Below are 17,136 nucleotides of genomic sequence, written 5' to 3'. Positions count from 1 at the left end.
TGGCTCTTGAAATACTGAGTTGTGGCTCTTGAAACACTGAGTTGCGGCTCTTGAAACACTGAGTTGTGGCTCTTGAAACACTGAGTTGTGGCTCTTGAAATACTGAGTTGTGGCTCTTGAAATACTGAGTTGTGGCTCTTGAAATACTGAGTTGTGGCTCTTGAAATACTGAGTTGTGGCTCTTGAAATACTGAGTTGTGGCTCTTGAAATACTGAGTTGTGGCTCTTGAAATACTGAGTTGTGGCTCTTGAAATACTGAGTTGTGGCTCTTGAAATACTGAGTTGTGGCTCTTGAAATACTGAGTTGTGGCTCTTGAAATACTGAGTTGTGGCTCTTGAAATACTGAGTTGTGGCTCTTGAAATACTGAGTTGTGGCTCTTGAAATACTGAGTTGTGGCTCTTGAAATACTGAGTTGTGGCTCTTGAAATACTGAGTTGTGGCTCTTGAAACACTGGGTTGTGGCTCTTGAAATACTGAGTTGTGGCTCTTGAAATACTGAGTTGTGGCTCTTGAAATACTGAGTTGTGGCTCTTGAAATACTGAGTTGTGGCTCTTGAAATACTGAGATGTGGCTCTTGTTGTTGTGAGTTGTGGCTCTAGTTGTTGTGAGTTGTGGCTCTTGTTGTTGTGAGTTGTGGCTCTTGTTGTTGTGAGTTGTGGCTCTAGTTGTTGTGAGTTGTGGCTCTTGTTGTTGTGAGTTGTGGCTCTTGTTGTTGTGAGTTGTGGCTCTAGTTGTTGTGAGTTGTGACTCTTGTTGTTGTGAGTTGTGGCTCTTGTTGTTGTGAGTGGTGGCTCTAGTTGTTGTGAGTTGTGGCTCTTGTTGTTGTGAGTTGTGGCTCGTTGTTGTGAGTTGTGGCTCTAGTTGTTGAGTTGTGGCTCTTGTTGTTGTGAGTTGTGGCTCTAGTTGTTGTGAGTTGTGGCTCTAGTTGTTGTGAGTTGTGGCTCTAGTTGTTGTGAATTGTGGCTCTTGTTGTTGTGAGTTGTGGCTCTAGTTGTTGAGAGTTGTGGCTCTTGTTGTTGTGAGTTGTGGCTCTAGTTGTTGTGAGTTGTGGCTCTAGTTGTTGTGAGTTGTGGCTCTTGTTGTTGTGAGTTTGACCGAACTCGAAAACAACAAATGTCTCGTTATTTTAGTTTCCGACCACCCCCGGTCTAAATCAAAGTCTGCCCCCCTGCCCGCCCGCCACCTCTTCTGCAGAGCCTGCGAGGGCCCTGCCATCACGAAAGGCGCGGGCAGCAGCAACAGTCACAGTGCGCGCGCGAGACGAGTTTATCGGTTCCAGCCACCGGAAGCTTTCGCGATTTCGGATGCTGCTTGGGTGGGTGGGGGGAGGTGGTCGACTCAGCTCTCATCGTCGAACCACTTTGTGGTCAAGATCAGCAGTAAACAGCGGTTGTCCTTTGAATATGCTCGCCCCTGCCATGGAAATGTGGAATTTCCACCACCGCCTCTTGCAGGGCTGTAAAACGGGAGTTGATGACCAATGCCTCAATGCTCGTTTAAGCAGGATAGCGCTGTGGCTCATTTGAGTTTCATATGTTCAAGTGTTCTCATAATTTAAGAAAAGTCAAAGAAGGCAAATCGCCGCCATATTTTACTTGAGGATTGTGGAACGAGAGACTGAATTCTGCTGAGATGCATATGGGGGCCGTTACTCGCTGCCCGGTTGCAGAGGTTTCACGGTTCGAGACCCGGCGGCCGCCCTGGTAAATACTGCGGTTTGTGTGCTAACCGTAAAATACTTGCGCTGCCGTCTGCCCTGCAGTGGACGAAACCCCCCCCCTCCCCCCCGACGTCATTTCAGAAGAGAGTCGTCGGCCCTTGCATGCCGGTGTCGCGGTACAAATTTAGCAACAACAAAAAAACGTAAAGATCACAAAAGCAAACCACTGAATTTTGGTATAACCAACCGGGCCGATGCTGTTCGCCTGGTGCCGCGCAGAGGCAGCTACCACCAGGGGGTTCCCTAGGCTAAACATCTGCGCTGAGACGTGTGAGTATGTCACCTCATTGCAAGCTGCTGCTATTGTACAAACCCGGGCTCCAGACCTCCCTCCTCTCCTCGGTCCCACTCACTCGCTCCCTTTGACTCACATAGAGACCCATAGACTCGCATAGAGACCCACAGATTCGCATAGAAACCCATAGACTGACATATAGACCCATACTCACATAGAGACCCAAGACCCACACAGAGACCCATAGACTCACATAGTGACCCATAGACTCACATAGAGACCCATAGACTCACATAGAGACACATAGACTTACATAGATACCCATATACTCACATAGCGACCCATAGACTTACACATACACTCGCATAGAGACCCATAGACCCTAATAGAAACCCATAGACTGACAGACACATGGGCTCACATGAAGACCCATACTCACATAATGACCCATGGACTCACATAGAGACCCATAGACTCGCATAGAGACCCACAGATTCGCATAGAAACCCATAGACTGACATATAGACCCATACTCACATAGAGACCCAAGACCCACACAGAGACCCATAGACTCACATAGTGACCCATAGACTCACATAGAGACCCATAGACTCACATAGAGACACATAGACTTACATAGATACCCATATACTCACATAGCGACCCATAGACTTACACATACACTCGCATAGAGACCCATAGACCCTAATAGAAACCCATAGACTGACAGACACATGGGCTCACATGAAGACCCATACTCACATAATGACCCATGGACTCAAATAGAGAACCATAGACTCACATATAGACCCATAGACGTATATAGAGACCCATATACTCACATAGAGACTCATAGACTCAAATATAGACCCATAGACGTATATAGAGACCCATATACTCACATAGAGACTCATAGATTCACATAGAGACCCATAGACTGACAGACAGACTCACATATAGACCCATAGACTTATATAGAGACCCATATACTCACATAGAGACTCATATATTCACAGAGACCCATAGACACTGAGAAAGACCCACAGTCTCAGGGTCTTAGGATGCAGTCCCAATGAGGACTCCGCTATGTGATTGCACACTGTGTTGAATTAGAGGACAAATAGCAGCGATAGTGATGGCTTTGTTTAAAAGCAAATGCGCTTCCAAAAGAGTAATGAGATGAACACGAGCAAGTTATAAAATACTTTATGCGAGTGCCTATATCTACAGTGTGTCTGCGCGTGTATTGGTGTGCGGTGTGTGTGTGTGTATGGGAGTAGTAGTGTACAAGGACTCCTCTATTTACGAACATTAGACTTACGAACTTTGAGAGATACGAACAAACCTGGCCGTATGTCCAGTTGCCTGTTCAGACCGAGAGTCGAAAGTTCAACCGCCGCGCGATAGATGGCAGTGGTGGCATATACATCTGCAGAACATGAAGAATGTGGCATCTCCGCCTACAGGAGAGTATACAACTTTTAAAGCCATTCCCCGTGTTTAGTGTACATGCCGTACAGCATGTTTAGTGTACATGACGTACAACGTGTTTAGTGTACATGCCGTACAACATGTTTAGTGTACATGACGTACAACGTGTTTAGTGTACATGACGTACAACGTGTTTAGTGTACATGACGTACAACGTGTTTAGTGTACATGACGTACAACGTGTTTAGTGTACATGACGTACAACGTGTTTAGTATACATGACGTACAACGTGTTTAGTGTACATGACGTACAACGTGTTTAGTGTACATGACGTACGTGTTTAGTGTACATGACGTACAACGTGTTTAGTGTACATGACGTACAACGTGTTTAGTGTACATGACGTACATGTTTAGTGTACATGCCGTACAACATGTTTGGAATCAAAAGGAGTAAAGTTGGCCTTACGAAAGACCACTGGAAACTAACTCGTTCGTAAGTAGAGGAGTCCCTGTCGCGGTTAGCGCACTGCGCTATGAACCCGGCGACCTGGGTTAGAGTCCCGCCCACGGTCAACATCAGTGATATCTGAACCGGTCCAGGGCCTCCCCTAGGTTGACTCAGCCTTAAATGAGTACCTGCTGCAGTACTTATTTCGATGTGCAATCGAGATGAAGGTGGCTGATCGTGGTTTCTGGCCACACCACCTCAGTATAGGTGCGCCGTGCCAGCCTTCATAGGTGCTCGCTAACAGCACAGTCTGTGTAGACTACACGAGGGATATTTCCCTTTGTCGATAATGTGTGTGTGTGTGTTTACTAAATGTGCATATGTCTGTGCGGATTGGTTCAGCCCAAATTCGGATTTTTTTTTGTATTGTATTGTATTTTTTTAAATGTAATTTTAGATGCTAGCAGCTTTCTTTGCTCACGTACAGAATGCGATCATTTCAAACTGTCTATATGCTAATCACTGTAATTTCTTAACGTGAAGTTCCATCAGCAAAACAATTATGCGCAAGCTCTTGAATGTTAACAATCTAAGCAGAAGTGGAGTGGCGTCACGCGGCCAATATTTGCAATGGATAGAAATGCACGTGACACCAGGGAAGTGATGTCACTTCCTGTGACGTCACGTTTTCCATAATTCCACAAACTAAACATTTTTGTGACGTCCTAAATCTCGTATCTAGGCCATATTTTAGAATTTTTCGGATTAATCCGAAAATGGGGACCATGTTCCGAGTGTATATATATGTGCACGCGCATGTGTGTGTTTGTGTGTGCTTGCCTTTTCCAGCAGGCAGCCGTGTATATAACATCATTCCTCATTGCGATGTATTGGGGTTCCAAGTTCAAACTACCATGACATTTTCATTCCATCCTTGAACATTTTTGTCACCACTCGATCCAATAACACACCTTTCCAAAAAAATATCTTCCTATATAATTCCACTTGACCACATATGATCGCGTCTTTTAGCATTCTAATACAATTTAACGTTATTAAAACAATTAATCATAAAATTCAATTGCATCCCAATTTCAGGCCATACGATATTAATAAATTCTGTAAAAAGTCAATATCATTCCCATCCAAATTGCATGATGTTCTAATGAGATCTCATATCATGCAATCGCATCTCATCCCGTCACAATTCTATAAACCCCAATATATTCCACTGCGTCCCATACAGTCGCAATTCGAATCTCACCTAATTGAATTTCATGAAATCCCATCCGATAAAATATCATGAAATATTACTCCATCCCAAGGAATCCCATTGCATCCCATAACATATCATCCCAATACCAATTTTATACCATGCAATCCCACAAATTCCCATTGTTTCTATCTTACTCCAATCCCAGAATAATTAAATGTTATGAAACCTCATGCCATACAATCCCATTAAATCCCAATTTTATCCCGTAAAATCTTAATAAACCCAATTGCATCCCATAAAATATAATCGCAATTCCATTTTCATCCCACAATGTCACGAGCTATCATCCCAATCCGTTCCGATCCCACTGTGTGGGCCCTGCCAAGTCTTCCCTAGAAGGTGGCCCCCGTGGGTATGCGTGGCAGACAAGTGTAGGCTTCAGGTGCGTCGCTCAGGTTGACGGGGTTCCCGTCGAGCCGGACGTCCTCGAGGGCCTTGCGGAAATAGCTCAGCTCCTTGGGCTTGCAGAACGTGTCCTCTCGAATCTGCTGGATGTTGTTGTTCTGCACGAGAGAGGGGGGGGGGTAGTTTGAAAAGGCTGTACATTAAATTTTCAATTTTGTATTCAAAAGTTGTGCTTGCTAGTATCAGTGACACGTACTCACGAGACAGAAATGTCCACCCGGATATCTTAAAGAGCAGTGCTCGAGAAGAGCTCACAAGAACCTGGTATCACGGGTGCTACTTCTGAAATCACGTCACGTTACACGTGACACTGGTCCACAAAAGTTGGTGGCAGTGCATTGCCCCGTGTCCTAGCACGGCCCCGGAAGATTACGTCACAGGACTACCTCTGAGGTCACGCCAATGAAGCCTCGTAGTTTACATTAGGGGCACACTTTTTTGTATGCTCTGCAACAGTTCAACTATTTGTTTTATAATAGTGTATGTTCGCTGTAGAGAAAAACGAAATAGCAACGATAAATGTACATGGAACATGTGCTTGTCGCATATGAGACTAAAAATAGAAATTCTCAGAGCCGGACTTAAGCCAAATTGAGATTTGTAATTTAACGGGGTTGTAGTTGTGCAGTCATTGGTGACAACCCGGTTTAATAAGAGCAGCTGAAATCTGAAATCAAATGCAAAACTACATCTCGCATTCATCTTCAAATCAGTTCCTGAAGAAGCTTCCAGCACGTGGAGCAAAAATTGGACATCATGCCAAACAGTACGCGGTGTGACCAGAACACACATCGGAGAGATAGACAGCACAATCCCAAAACCTGGCTGTAGTTGTGACTGTGTGTGTGTCTTTCCCAGGGAGCGACAGTGTAGCATTTAGCACGCTGCCAGTTAGATTCCAGTTCAAGGCCAACACCAGTGAGGATTATCTGAGCCGGGTCCTGGGCCTCCCCTAGGTCGACTCAGCCTCAAATGAGTACCTAGTGCGGTGGATACAATGGCGGCCGGGCGTGGTGCTGACCACCCACCCCCTCGTGTGCCGTTCCGGTCTTTATAGGTGCGCGCTAACAGCACTTGCCCTAATAGTATGTTGAGGCTATATTGGGGGGGGCTCTTTGTCTTTGTGAATCCCAGGTGTGGCACGGTGGTCACCTGTAGGTGTAGCACACGCAGGCTGTCGGGAAGAGGCACGGGGATGAAGTCGAGCTGATTGTCCGACAGGTAGAGGTATTCGAGCTGCTTCATCTTCTGTTGCGAGACCAAAAAAACATCGAGAGGCATGAACGCCCTCCGGCGAACGAACGAGAAGGAAATCACCGCACGAGCCAAACGAATGAACCATTTGAACAAGACGACAACAACAACAACAAAAAAATCGCCAAACAACAAAGCAAGCAAAATCATTCAACGGAAACATTTTATCGTCAAACGAGCCAATCGCTGCGTCGATCGAATGAGCGAGCGAGTAACCTCGAACATGTCCGCCGCCACGCCCTTGCTGGTGACGTGATTCTGACGTGCGTCGAGGCGCCGAGTGGCGGGCGGCAGCTCCGGTAGGGCGACCAACTCGTTGCCCGCCAGCAGCACCTCCTCGAGCGCGGGCAGCTGGGCGAGAGCCCCGGCCTCGACTGACGTGAGGCCGTTACTCGAGAGGTCGACGCGTTTCAGCTGGGCTGGGAGGCGCACGGGAGAAAGGGGCGGGGGGCAATTGGCGGAGAAGGGCGCTTGCACCGATTTAATCGTCGCATAGATTTAGTCGTCGCATAGTCTTTTTTAAAATCATTTTTTTGAAATTCTACTAAAAAACAATTCTTGCTGTAGTTTTCCCACCAGATGATGATTGCTTGTGTTGCAATCGAAACGTCGTGATTTATTTTATTTCATACCTACGTGACTTTACCGAAAGAACCAAAGAGTATGGATTCCCGCAGTCACGAAATCTTCAAATCTAGATTCTACTAAACTATTGTTTTTCTTTTGCTACCGGGTCAGGCCTCGCTGAGCGATGTAGCTCTTTTATTTCTGAAGCGACCCGGCTATCGCAAATGGTAGACAAATAATCTACCAAATGCGTGATGTCGATTCTACATGTGGGGGGTGGGGGGATCGGAAGACTTGAAGAAAAATCCACGCGACAACGGGGAGATAGAAGGCAAACTCCAAATATACAGCAGCAGCAGGCGTCAGGGTCGGGATCGAACCCACGACCTCCTGTATACCAGGCGAGGTAGTTAACATCTCCCAGCCACCGTGATGATGATGAGAGAGAGACACGCAAACTCCAAATATACAGCAGCAGGCGTCAGGGTCGGGATCGAACCCATGACCTCCTGTGTACCAGGCGAGGGAGTTAACATTTTTTCCACCGCAGTTGCTGCTAAAAAAAAGCAAACCAGATGTCTTTTCTGACCTTCGTGGAAAAGTAGGCCAAAGATACCCACTAGGACGGGGGTTGGCAAACAAAATAAAGTACGGCCATTTTTTTGCGAATTCGGTAAAAACAACTCAATATTTCGAGAGCCGCAATGCACCGTGTGGTGAATACGAGACGGTAATCATTAATACACAACGTCACGAATCACATCATGCGGCTCCGGAACGGCAGGTTGCCGACCCCTGGCCAAGGAGGACTCTCGGCAGCTCCCTCGAGTGCGTTTGTCTCCGGCTCCTCCCGTTTTTATCTCCACAGCATCACGAGTTTAGAGGGTTTGACTGCTATACACACGATAAGCCACGTTCATTGAGCTATCATTTGTAACATCCAGATCGCTTCTGAAAAAAAGAGCTATATAGCTCAGTGGGGCCTTACCTGGTAAAAAATAAAAATAAAAATTGTTTAGTTAAAACAAAGATATAGTTTGAGCTTTGTGCCTTACCTGGTAAAGATGAAAAAAATTGTTTAGTTAAAACAAAGATATAGTTTGAGCTTTGTGCCTTACCTGGTAAAAATAAAAAAAATTGTTTAGTTATAGCAAAGATATGGTTTGAGCTTTGTGCCTTACCTGGTAAAAATGAAAAAAAAAATTGTTTAGTTAAAAATAAGATATAGTTTGAGCTTTGTGCCTTACCTGGTAAAAAAAAAATTGATTAGTTAAAACAAAGATATAGTTTGAGCTCTGTGCCTTACCTGGTAAAAAATAAAAAATAAATTGTTTAGTTAAAAGAAAGATATAGTTTGAGCTTTGTGCCTTACCTGGTAAAAATGAAAAATTGTTTAGTTAAAACAAAGATATAGTTTGAGCTTTGTGCCTTACCTGGTAGAAAATAAAAAAAAAATTGTTTAGTTAAAACAAAGATATAGTTTGAGCTCTGTGCCTTACCTGGTAAAAAATAAATAAATTGTTTAGTTAAAAGAAAGATATAGTTTGAGCTTTGCCTTACCTGGTAAAAAAAAAATTGTTTAGTTAAAAGAAAGATATAGTTTGAGCTTTGTGCCTTACCTGGTAAAAAAATAAAAATAAATTGTTTAGTTAAAACAAAGATATAGTTTGAGCTTTGTACCTTACCTGGTAAAAAATAAAAAATTGTTTAGTTAAAAGAAAGATATAGTTTGAGCTCTGTGCCTTACCTGGTAAAAAAATAAAAAATAAATTGTTTAGTTAAAAGAAAGATATAGTTTGAGCTCTGAACCGTGAACCTGCGCCGCTGGGGCTGTGATTTGCACCACGCTTCTCGGGCGGCGCCGCACTCCCCCGCGCGTCCCCTGGCACGGCAAACCAATACGGTGAAGCCGCCGTCGAGGTGCTGCTGCCCTACCGTAGCCGCTCAGGTCTTTCTTGCGCAGCGTGCGGATCTTGTTGAAGCGGGCGTAGAGGTAGACGGTGTCCTTGGGCAGCGGCGGCACGCTGTCCAGCTCCAGGTCGTCGCAGTAGACCGAGCCGTGCACGCACGAGCAGAGCAGGCACGTGGGCATGTCTGGCGGCGCGGACGCCACAGAAATGCGTCAACAAACACGCGGCGTCGTCGCTTTGTGCTCGCGCTGTTTGGCGACGCGCTTGACTCGCTCAGCGACGACGGCGACAACCGACGAAGCTGCCGCTTAGCCGCGACCTGTCCGTGCACGCACAGACGCCGCTTTTCCCACCGCTCGCGAGCGCGCGGCGCAGCAGGGCGCCGTGGCCCCGTGACGTCACAGGCAGCTCGTGAGTTGGCTGTGACGTCACGGCGCCCGCTACTCCCCCCACCTCCCGAGCGGCGGCACCGCCGATCGAGCACGGGGGGAGAGGGGGGGCGGACACGCAGGGGTGGGGTGGGGGGGGGTGCCACGTGGAGAGATTCGCCCTCGCGAGGTGCGCGTGCCGTTGCTGATGCACGAGCCCCTAGCGGTCAATATCGCTCGCATTTCTCCGCTGGCTACGGTATTAAACTATAGACTACTTTTTATTTTTACCAGGTGAGGCCCACTTCGCTTTGCGGGCCGTTTTCCGAAGCGACCTGGCCCTTACAAGTGGTAGCCCAACGAAGTGGCTGGTGATGTGTAACTTTATTGCAGCCAAATGCTCTAAACGCATCCCCCCCGTTGTGATTTGCGGGGGATGCGTGGTCTGTCCCCTCGGCTACAGCTCCTCACAGGTAAGAGTCAGATGTTTGTCCTTGTCGACTTAACATCTGGGGCATCTTTCGATTTAAAGCTTTCGTGACTGCAATGATTCATCTTCTTTGGTTCTTTCGGCAAAGTCATTTTATTTTATCAATTTATTATTTTATTCTCATTCTACGTGACTTTACCGAAAGAACCAAAGAAGATCTGGGGCATCGCTTGAGCTCCCTCCCCACGATCCCTGCCCCGACTCTCATGCCCTAACCCTAACCCCCACCACCCCCCACCGCTACCCTCCACCACGCCACCTCGCACTAACCCACCACCATGCCTTCACCACAACTACCCCCCCCACCCCCACCGCCTTCCACCCCGCATCGGCCCTGCCATCCTCGAGTCGACCACCCCGCCCCCCCGGTAGCGTCGTGACGTCACACCTTGGGGCAGCACCTGGCGGCCCAGGTCGGTGGCGGCGCCTCCGTGGGGGGTGCCGGGCGCCGCGGGGGGCCCCGTGCGGGTCCCGCTGCGGTGGGGGCTCTCCCCAAGGCCGCTCTCGTCGTCCCCCGAGCCGTCCCCGCCCTCGAAGGGGGCGCGCGTGTCGCTGTAGGTGGTGTCGTACACGCTCGGCACGTCCGTCGAGCTGCCTGACGGGCCCTGCGTCTCCTCGCTCTCGTCGGTGTAAGGGGTTTCTTCCGTCTGGTGTGTTTCTTCCGTCTCGAAGGTGTAAGGGGTTTCCTCCGTCTGGTGTGTTTCTTCCGTCTCGTAGGTGTAAGGGGTTTCTTCAGTCTGATGTGTTTCTTCAGTCTGGTGTGTTTCTTCCGTCTGGTGTGTTTCTTCGGTCTCGTAGGTGTAAGGTGTTTCTTCCGTCTCGTGTGTTTCTTCTGTTTCGTGTGTTTCTTCTGTTTCGTGTGAATACGGGGTTTCCTCATTCTCGTTCGTTTCCTCTGTCTCAAATGAGTAAGGTGTTTCTTCAGTCTGATGTGGCTCTTCAGCCTCGTGTGTTTCTTCAGTGGCAGAGGAGTACGGGGTTTCCTCATTCTCGTTCGTTTCCTCTGTCTCAAATGAGTAAGGTGTTTCTTCAGTCTGATGTGGCTCTTCAGCCTCGTGTGTTTCTTCAGTCGCAGAGGAGTACGGGGTTTCTTCTGTCTCGTGTGTTTCCTCTGTCTCAAATGAGTAAGGGGTTTCTTCAGTCTGATGTGGCTCTTCAGCCTCGTGTGTTTCTTCAGTCGCAGAGGAGTACGGGGTTTCCTCATTCTCATTCGTTTCCTCTGTCTCAAATGAGTAAGGTGTTTCTTCAGTCTGATGTGGCTCTTCAGCCTCGTGTGTTTCGTCAGTCGCAGAGGAGTACGGGGTTTCTTCTGTCTCGTGTGTTTCCTCTGTTTCAAATGAGTAAGGGGTTTCTTCAGTCTGATGTGGCTCTTCAGCCTCGTGTGTTTCTTCAGTCGCAGAGGAGTACGGGGTTTCCTCATTCTCATTCGTTTCCTCTGTCTCAAATGAGTAAGGTGTTTCTTCAGTCTGATGTGGCTCTTCAGCCTCGTGTGTTTCTTCAGTCGCAGAGGAGTACGGGGTTTCTTCTGTCAAGTGTGTTTCCTCTGTTTCAAATGAGTAAGGGGTTTCTTCAGTCTGATGTGGCTCTTCAGCCTCGTGTGTTTCTTCAGTCGCAGAGGAGTACGGGGTTTCTTCTGTCTCGTGTGTTCCTTCACCTTCGCTGGTGTCTTCAGTTGCATACACATACGGGGTTTCTTCAGTCTCGTGTGGCTCCTCAGCCTCGTGTGTTTCATATGCATCTGACGTTTCTTCATTTTCATGGGCTTCTTCTGCCAAGTAGGTTTCGTCCGTGTCGAGAGTTGCTTGAGATTCTTCGGTTTCATGCGCCTCATGTATTTCAATCTCCAAACTGTCCGGTGATTCTTCCTCTGCATGTGAGACAGATAGCTCATGTGTTTCTTCTGCCTCGTTTGAAACTGAATATTCTTCAGGCAGTTGCGTTTCTTCAGTCTCATAAGTGTCTGGTGTTTCTTCAGGCACTTGTGTTTCTTCAGTCTCGTAAGTGTCTGGTGTTTCAGCAGTCTCGTGTACTTCTTCTGGCTCATGGATTTCTTCTGCCCCGTACAGGACTGAAGAATCTTCAGGCACTTCCGTTTCTTCAGTCTCGTAAGTGTCTGGTGTTTCTTCTGGCACTTGCGTTTCTTCAGTTTCGTAAGTGTCTGGTGTTTCTTCAGTCTCGTAAGTGTCTGGTGTTTCTTCAGGCGCTTGTGTTTCTTCAGTCTCGTAAGTGTCTGGTGTTTCTTCTGGCACTTGCGTTTCTTCAGTCTCGTAAGTGTCTGGTGTTTCTTCAGGCGCTTGTGTTTCTTCAGTCTCGTAAGTGTCTGGTGTTTCTTCTGGCACTTGCGTTTCTTCAGTCTCGTAAGTGTCTGGTGTTTCTTCTGGCACTTGCGTTTCTTCAGTCTCGTAAGTGTCTGGTGTTTCTTCAGGCACTTGTGTGTCTTCAGTCTCGTAAGTGTCTGGTATTTCTTCTGGCACTTGTGTTTCTTCAGTCTCGTAAGTGTCTGGTGCTTCTTCAGTCTCGTAAGTGTCTGGTGTTTCTTCTGGCACTTGTGTTTCTTCAGTCTCGTAAGTGTCTGGTGCTTCTTCAGTCTCGTAAGTGTCTGGTGTTTCTTCAGGCACTTGTGTTTCTTCAGTCTCGAAAGTGTCTGGTGATTCTTCTGCCTCGTATGTTAGTGGTGCTTCTTCAGTCTCGTAAGTGTCGACCTCATCAGAGTTGGTTCCCTGCAGCACACACACACAGACACGCGTACAAAGACAAAGATCCCCCGTATAGCCTTAACAGACTGTTGAGGCAAGTGCTGTTTGCAAGTAGCACCTATGAAGGCACACGAGGGGGTGGGTGGCGAGCACCACTCCCGGATGCCTTTGTATCCCCAGTGGCTACGTTTACACACCGCGCCAGGTACTCATTTGAGGCTGAGTCGACCTAGGGGAGGCCCAGGACCGGTTCAGAATCCAACTCGGGTTGCCAGGTTCGTAGCGCCGTACAAAAATGCGACGGAAGGCAGCCGCCATGGTAAAAGCGATGGTGAGCATCGCCCCTGGACGTGCGACCGTAGGGGGGTCACAGCCTCGAATTCCATCTCGATGTCCAAGTTCCTGAAATCTCTCGCCACCGTCTCAGCCCAGAACCCATCAGCGCGGTTGGATTCACCCCGGTGAGTCAATCGGCTGCTCAGGTAGGGTGCGGGGGGAAAAAAATCAACGTGTGGGTGTGCCAATCTCCTCTTCCAAAGAGTTATGGCCAGCGTGCAAGAGTAGACCAAAGACCCCCAATTGCGGTTCTCACGCATCACCGGCATTAGCCACCGCTACCCCGGCTCTCCGAACCGGTAACCGATTGTGACGCTTCAACGATGACAGTTCAACTACCCGGATGAAACGGAGAGCTGCGTGGAGTTCAAAAGAACGATCCCTGGGTTTGGTCTCCCACGAAGCTCATGGTCCACCCTGGACCGCATCCACTGCACAAGCCGTGGCAGCAGCAGTAGCAGATGCGGATAATTTGACGATGCACAAATGGTCAATGGAAAAAGCTCCAGTGGCAGTGGTGCGACTGTGGCGATCCAGAACAGAGACCGGGGTGCAACGGTACCACGACGCGATGCCCCGATCCACAAATACGAAGGAGACATTGCAGCGATACACTACTCTGCTACTCCTAACGCGGTTATCTGGCTTGACCACCTGAATGTGAAATTGTAGTCATTGCTCTGCATCTACATCAGCCATGTGAAAGAACAAAAACTAAACAAGCTTTTTACTAATTTTTATTTTGCCAGCTAAGGCCCAATGGACTATATAGCTCTTTTCGGAAGCGACCAGGCCACAAATAATAGATCCACGAAGTGGCTTATCGTGGGCAAATGTATAGCAGCAACCGAATACTCTAAATGGGAGACGTTGATTCTAAATGTGGAGGGGAAAACCGGAGGACCCGGAGTAAAATCCACGCGACCACCGGGAGAGAGACACCGCAAACTCCAAATATACAGCAGCAGGCATCAGGGTTGGGATCGAACCCACGACCTCCATGTATACCGGGCGAGGGAGTTAACATCTCGCCACCGTGATGGTGATGAGAAAGAGACACACACAGACTCAAAATATACAGCTGGCGTCAGGGTCGGGATCGAACCCACGACTTCCTGCAAACCAGGAGAGGTAGTTAACATCCCACCACCGTGATGATGATGAGAGAGAGAGAGAGACACCGCAAACTCCAAATATACAGCAGCAGGCGCCAGGGTCGGGATCTAACCCACGACCTCCTGCATACCAGGCGAGGTAGTCAACATCTCACCACCGCGTGTGAAAACGGTTACCGGTAACCCTCGTGTAAAAGCCCCGGTGTGAGTGGAGGAACCTACTTGTGGGAGGTTGATCTCCAGACCCAGGTCGTCTTCGTAGCTTGCAGTGCCAGGGTCCATCTCTCCCTCGCGCTCTAGGGGAGCCGCCACCACCACCATCACCGGCGCCATCGCCACCATCGCCACCACCACCGTCACCATCGCCATCACCACCACGGACTGTGGCCCCATCTCCGCCGTGTGTTGAGCTGCGTCGTCGGAGAGGACTGAGAGAGGGGGGGGGGTGGAGGAGGAGGGTCGAGATGGGTGAAGGGAAAGTCAGAGTCAGTGATTTAAAGGAGTTGGTCATCAAAAATGCGATCATGTTCAATGGAAGGGTTCACATAAAAATGGCACGTAATTTTTTGGGGGGGGTTTTACGGAACAAAACAACGTGTTTGTTTCTTGTGGCGAGTCGAGTAGCCCTGAGTCAAGTCATCATGCATTTTTCAGAAAATTTACGCCAGATAATGTTGGTTTTAATATCGGGTAATTGTTTCATCAAGAGGCTCTCTGACGTGTTTCCAGGTGTCCGACGTTCCGCTCCACGTGCCGGTGAGGGAGCTTCTTCGGGAACCGAAACGACCCGTTAATTCAAAAGCTCCTTCTCTCAGCACGTGGTGCGAAACGTCGGACATGTTGGAAACAGCCCGCTAACAGTACAACGCATCGGTATGAGATCCGCGCGGCACTGCCGCGAAATCCTGCTGGGGGTGAACCGTCGATCGATCGAACGAACGAAGGTCTCGGGTGAGCGAACCAACTTTTATAATAAACACGCGTAAACATAAACATATATATACCGGGGAAATGATTTGGAGATAAGCGAGACGAGGACCTCCCCAAAATAAAAAACCTCTACGTGCGGTGCCCACTGTGACCGTGGCGTCCTACGAAGCCGTCGCGTTCTCAAGCGGCCCTTTTATCGCCGCCCGAGCGCCCACCCCCCCACCCCCTCTCTCCCCTCCTCGCATAATTTTAACAACGAAATGAAATAATAATGAGTCGAGCGAGATCTCACGGGCACACTCCCCGTCTCACACTCCCCGTCTCACACTCCTCCTCCTCCTCGTCGTGTCGCGAGGCCTCTCGCGTCACCTCGCGCGCCACCTCGCGCGTGAGTGCCACCGCGCGCGCTGGCGCCGCACAAAGCGGCCTCTGTGTCCGCCTGTGGCCGCTGCAGCTGCAGATGCGATTACCACGATGATGAGCTGGAGTGGTGATGATGATGATGAAGATGATGATGAGCCGGAGTGATGATGATGATGAGCTGGAGTGGTGATGATGATGAAGATGATGATGAGCCGGAGTGATGATGATGATGAGCTGGAGTGGTGATGATGATGAAGATGATGATGATGAGCTGGAGTGGTTATGATGATGATGAAGATGATGATGAGCCGGAGTGATGATGATGATGAGCTGGAGTGGTGATGATGATGAAGATGATGATGAGCTGGAGTGGTGATGATGATGAAGATGATGATGATGAGCCGGAGTGATGATGATGATGAGCTGGAGTATTGATGTTGATGATGAGCTGGAGAGGTGATGATGATGAAGATGATGATGAGCCAGAGTGATGTTGATGAGCCGTAGTAGTGATGATGATGAAGATGATGAGCTGGAGTAGTGATGATGATGATGAGCTGGAGTGGTGATGAGCTGGAGTGGTGATGATGATGAAGATGATGATGAGCCGGAGTGATGATGATGATGAGCTGGAGTAGTGATGATGATGGTGAGCTGGAGAGGTGATGATGATGATGATGATGAAGATGATGATGAGCTGGAGTGGTGATGATGAGCTGGAGTAGTGATGATGATGAAGATGATGATGAGCTGGAGTGATGATCATGATGAAGATGATGATGAGCTGGAGTGATAATCATGATGAAGATGATGATGAGCTGGAGTGATGATCATGATGAAGATGATGATGAGCTGGAGAGATGACGATGATGATGAGCTGAAGAGGTGCCAGATTTTGATAGATGAAAAAAATCCGATGCATTTGAACTCTCGGTGAATTTGGAAACTGATAACATCTCATGAACGTGAAAGTCGAGTCATCATAACAAATAAACCTTCTCTGGCAGTGAATTGCCATTCACGAGGATGATTTATTTACGTGATTTTTCTTACACTTCACCACAGAGCCAAAGACCCCAAATGACAATCGTCCAGAAACAAACAGCACCGTCAAAATTGTAATCGATGTAGTTAACACTTTTTTTATTGAGCGAGCTTATTTATTACGATGGCTTGGGATGGGGGGAGGGAGACAACGGGAGATGGAATTCTACAGTGGAGCAGTGCGTGGGGAAAACGCAGAAAGAGATTTGAGGTGACCTGCAGTGTGGTGGATGAGTGGGTGGGTGAGTGAGTGGGTGAATGAGTGAGTAGGTGGGCGGTTGAGTGGAAACGTAGGCGAGTGAGTAGGTGGGTGGGTCAGTGAGTGAGTTAATTAATGGGTGAGTGAATGAGTGGGTGAGTGAGTGAGAATGGGTGAGTGTGTTGTCACCTGCAGTGTGGAGGTTAAACTCAGTGCGGAGGAGATTAAAGTCAGTCTGGTAGACCAAGCCCCCAAACATGGGTTAAGTGAGTCTGTGAGTGATTAACAGAGACCCACAGATTGACATAGAGACCCAAAGATTATGCAGGGACTTAAAACCCA

General features: G+C 48.3%; 1 protein-coding gene across 1 annotated transcript; it reads right to left on the bottom strand.

The window, feature by feature from the left end:
* Window positions 1–3,150: 3,150 nt before the first annotated feature.
* LOC142931005 (uncharacterized) lies at window positions 3,151–15,351 on the bottom strand. The gene is made up of 7 exons (XM_076074239.1): window positions 15,263–15,351; window positions 14,481–14,686; window positions 10,500–12,831; window positions 9,279–9,437; window positions 6,993–7,195; window positions 6,675–6,770; window positions 3,151–5,620 (listed from the first exon to the last, which is right to left on the bottom strand). Exons 2-7 carry the CDS (start codon window positions 14,649–14,651, stop codon window positions 5,450–5,452), a joined length of 3,132 nt encoding a protein of 1,043 aa, XP_075930354.1. The 5' UTR covers window positions 14,652–14,686; window positions 15,263–15,351; the 3' UTR covers window positions 3,151–5,449.
* Window positions 15,352–17,136: the final 1,785 nt, after the last annotated feature.

Source organism: Petromyzon marinus, chromosome 46 (genome assembly GCF_048934315.1).
Source record: "Petromyzon marinus isolate PM22_M1 ecotype Great Lakes invasive population chromosome 46, UKy_Petmar_22M1.pri1.0, whole genome shotgun sequence".
In the NCBI taxonomy this organism is placed as follows: domain Eukaryota; kingdom Metazoa; phylum Chordata; class Hyperoartia; order Petromyzontiformes; family Petromyzontidae; genus Petromyzon; species Petromyzon marinus.
The sequence above is the reverse complement of the archived record's forward strand: the minus strand, read 5'-3'. Positions and strand labels throughout refer to the sequence as shown.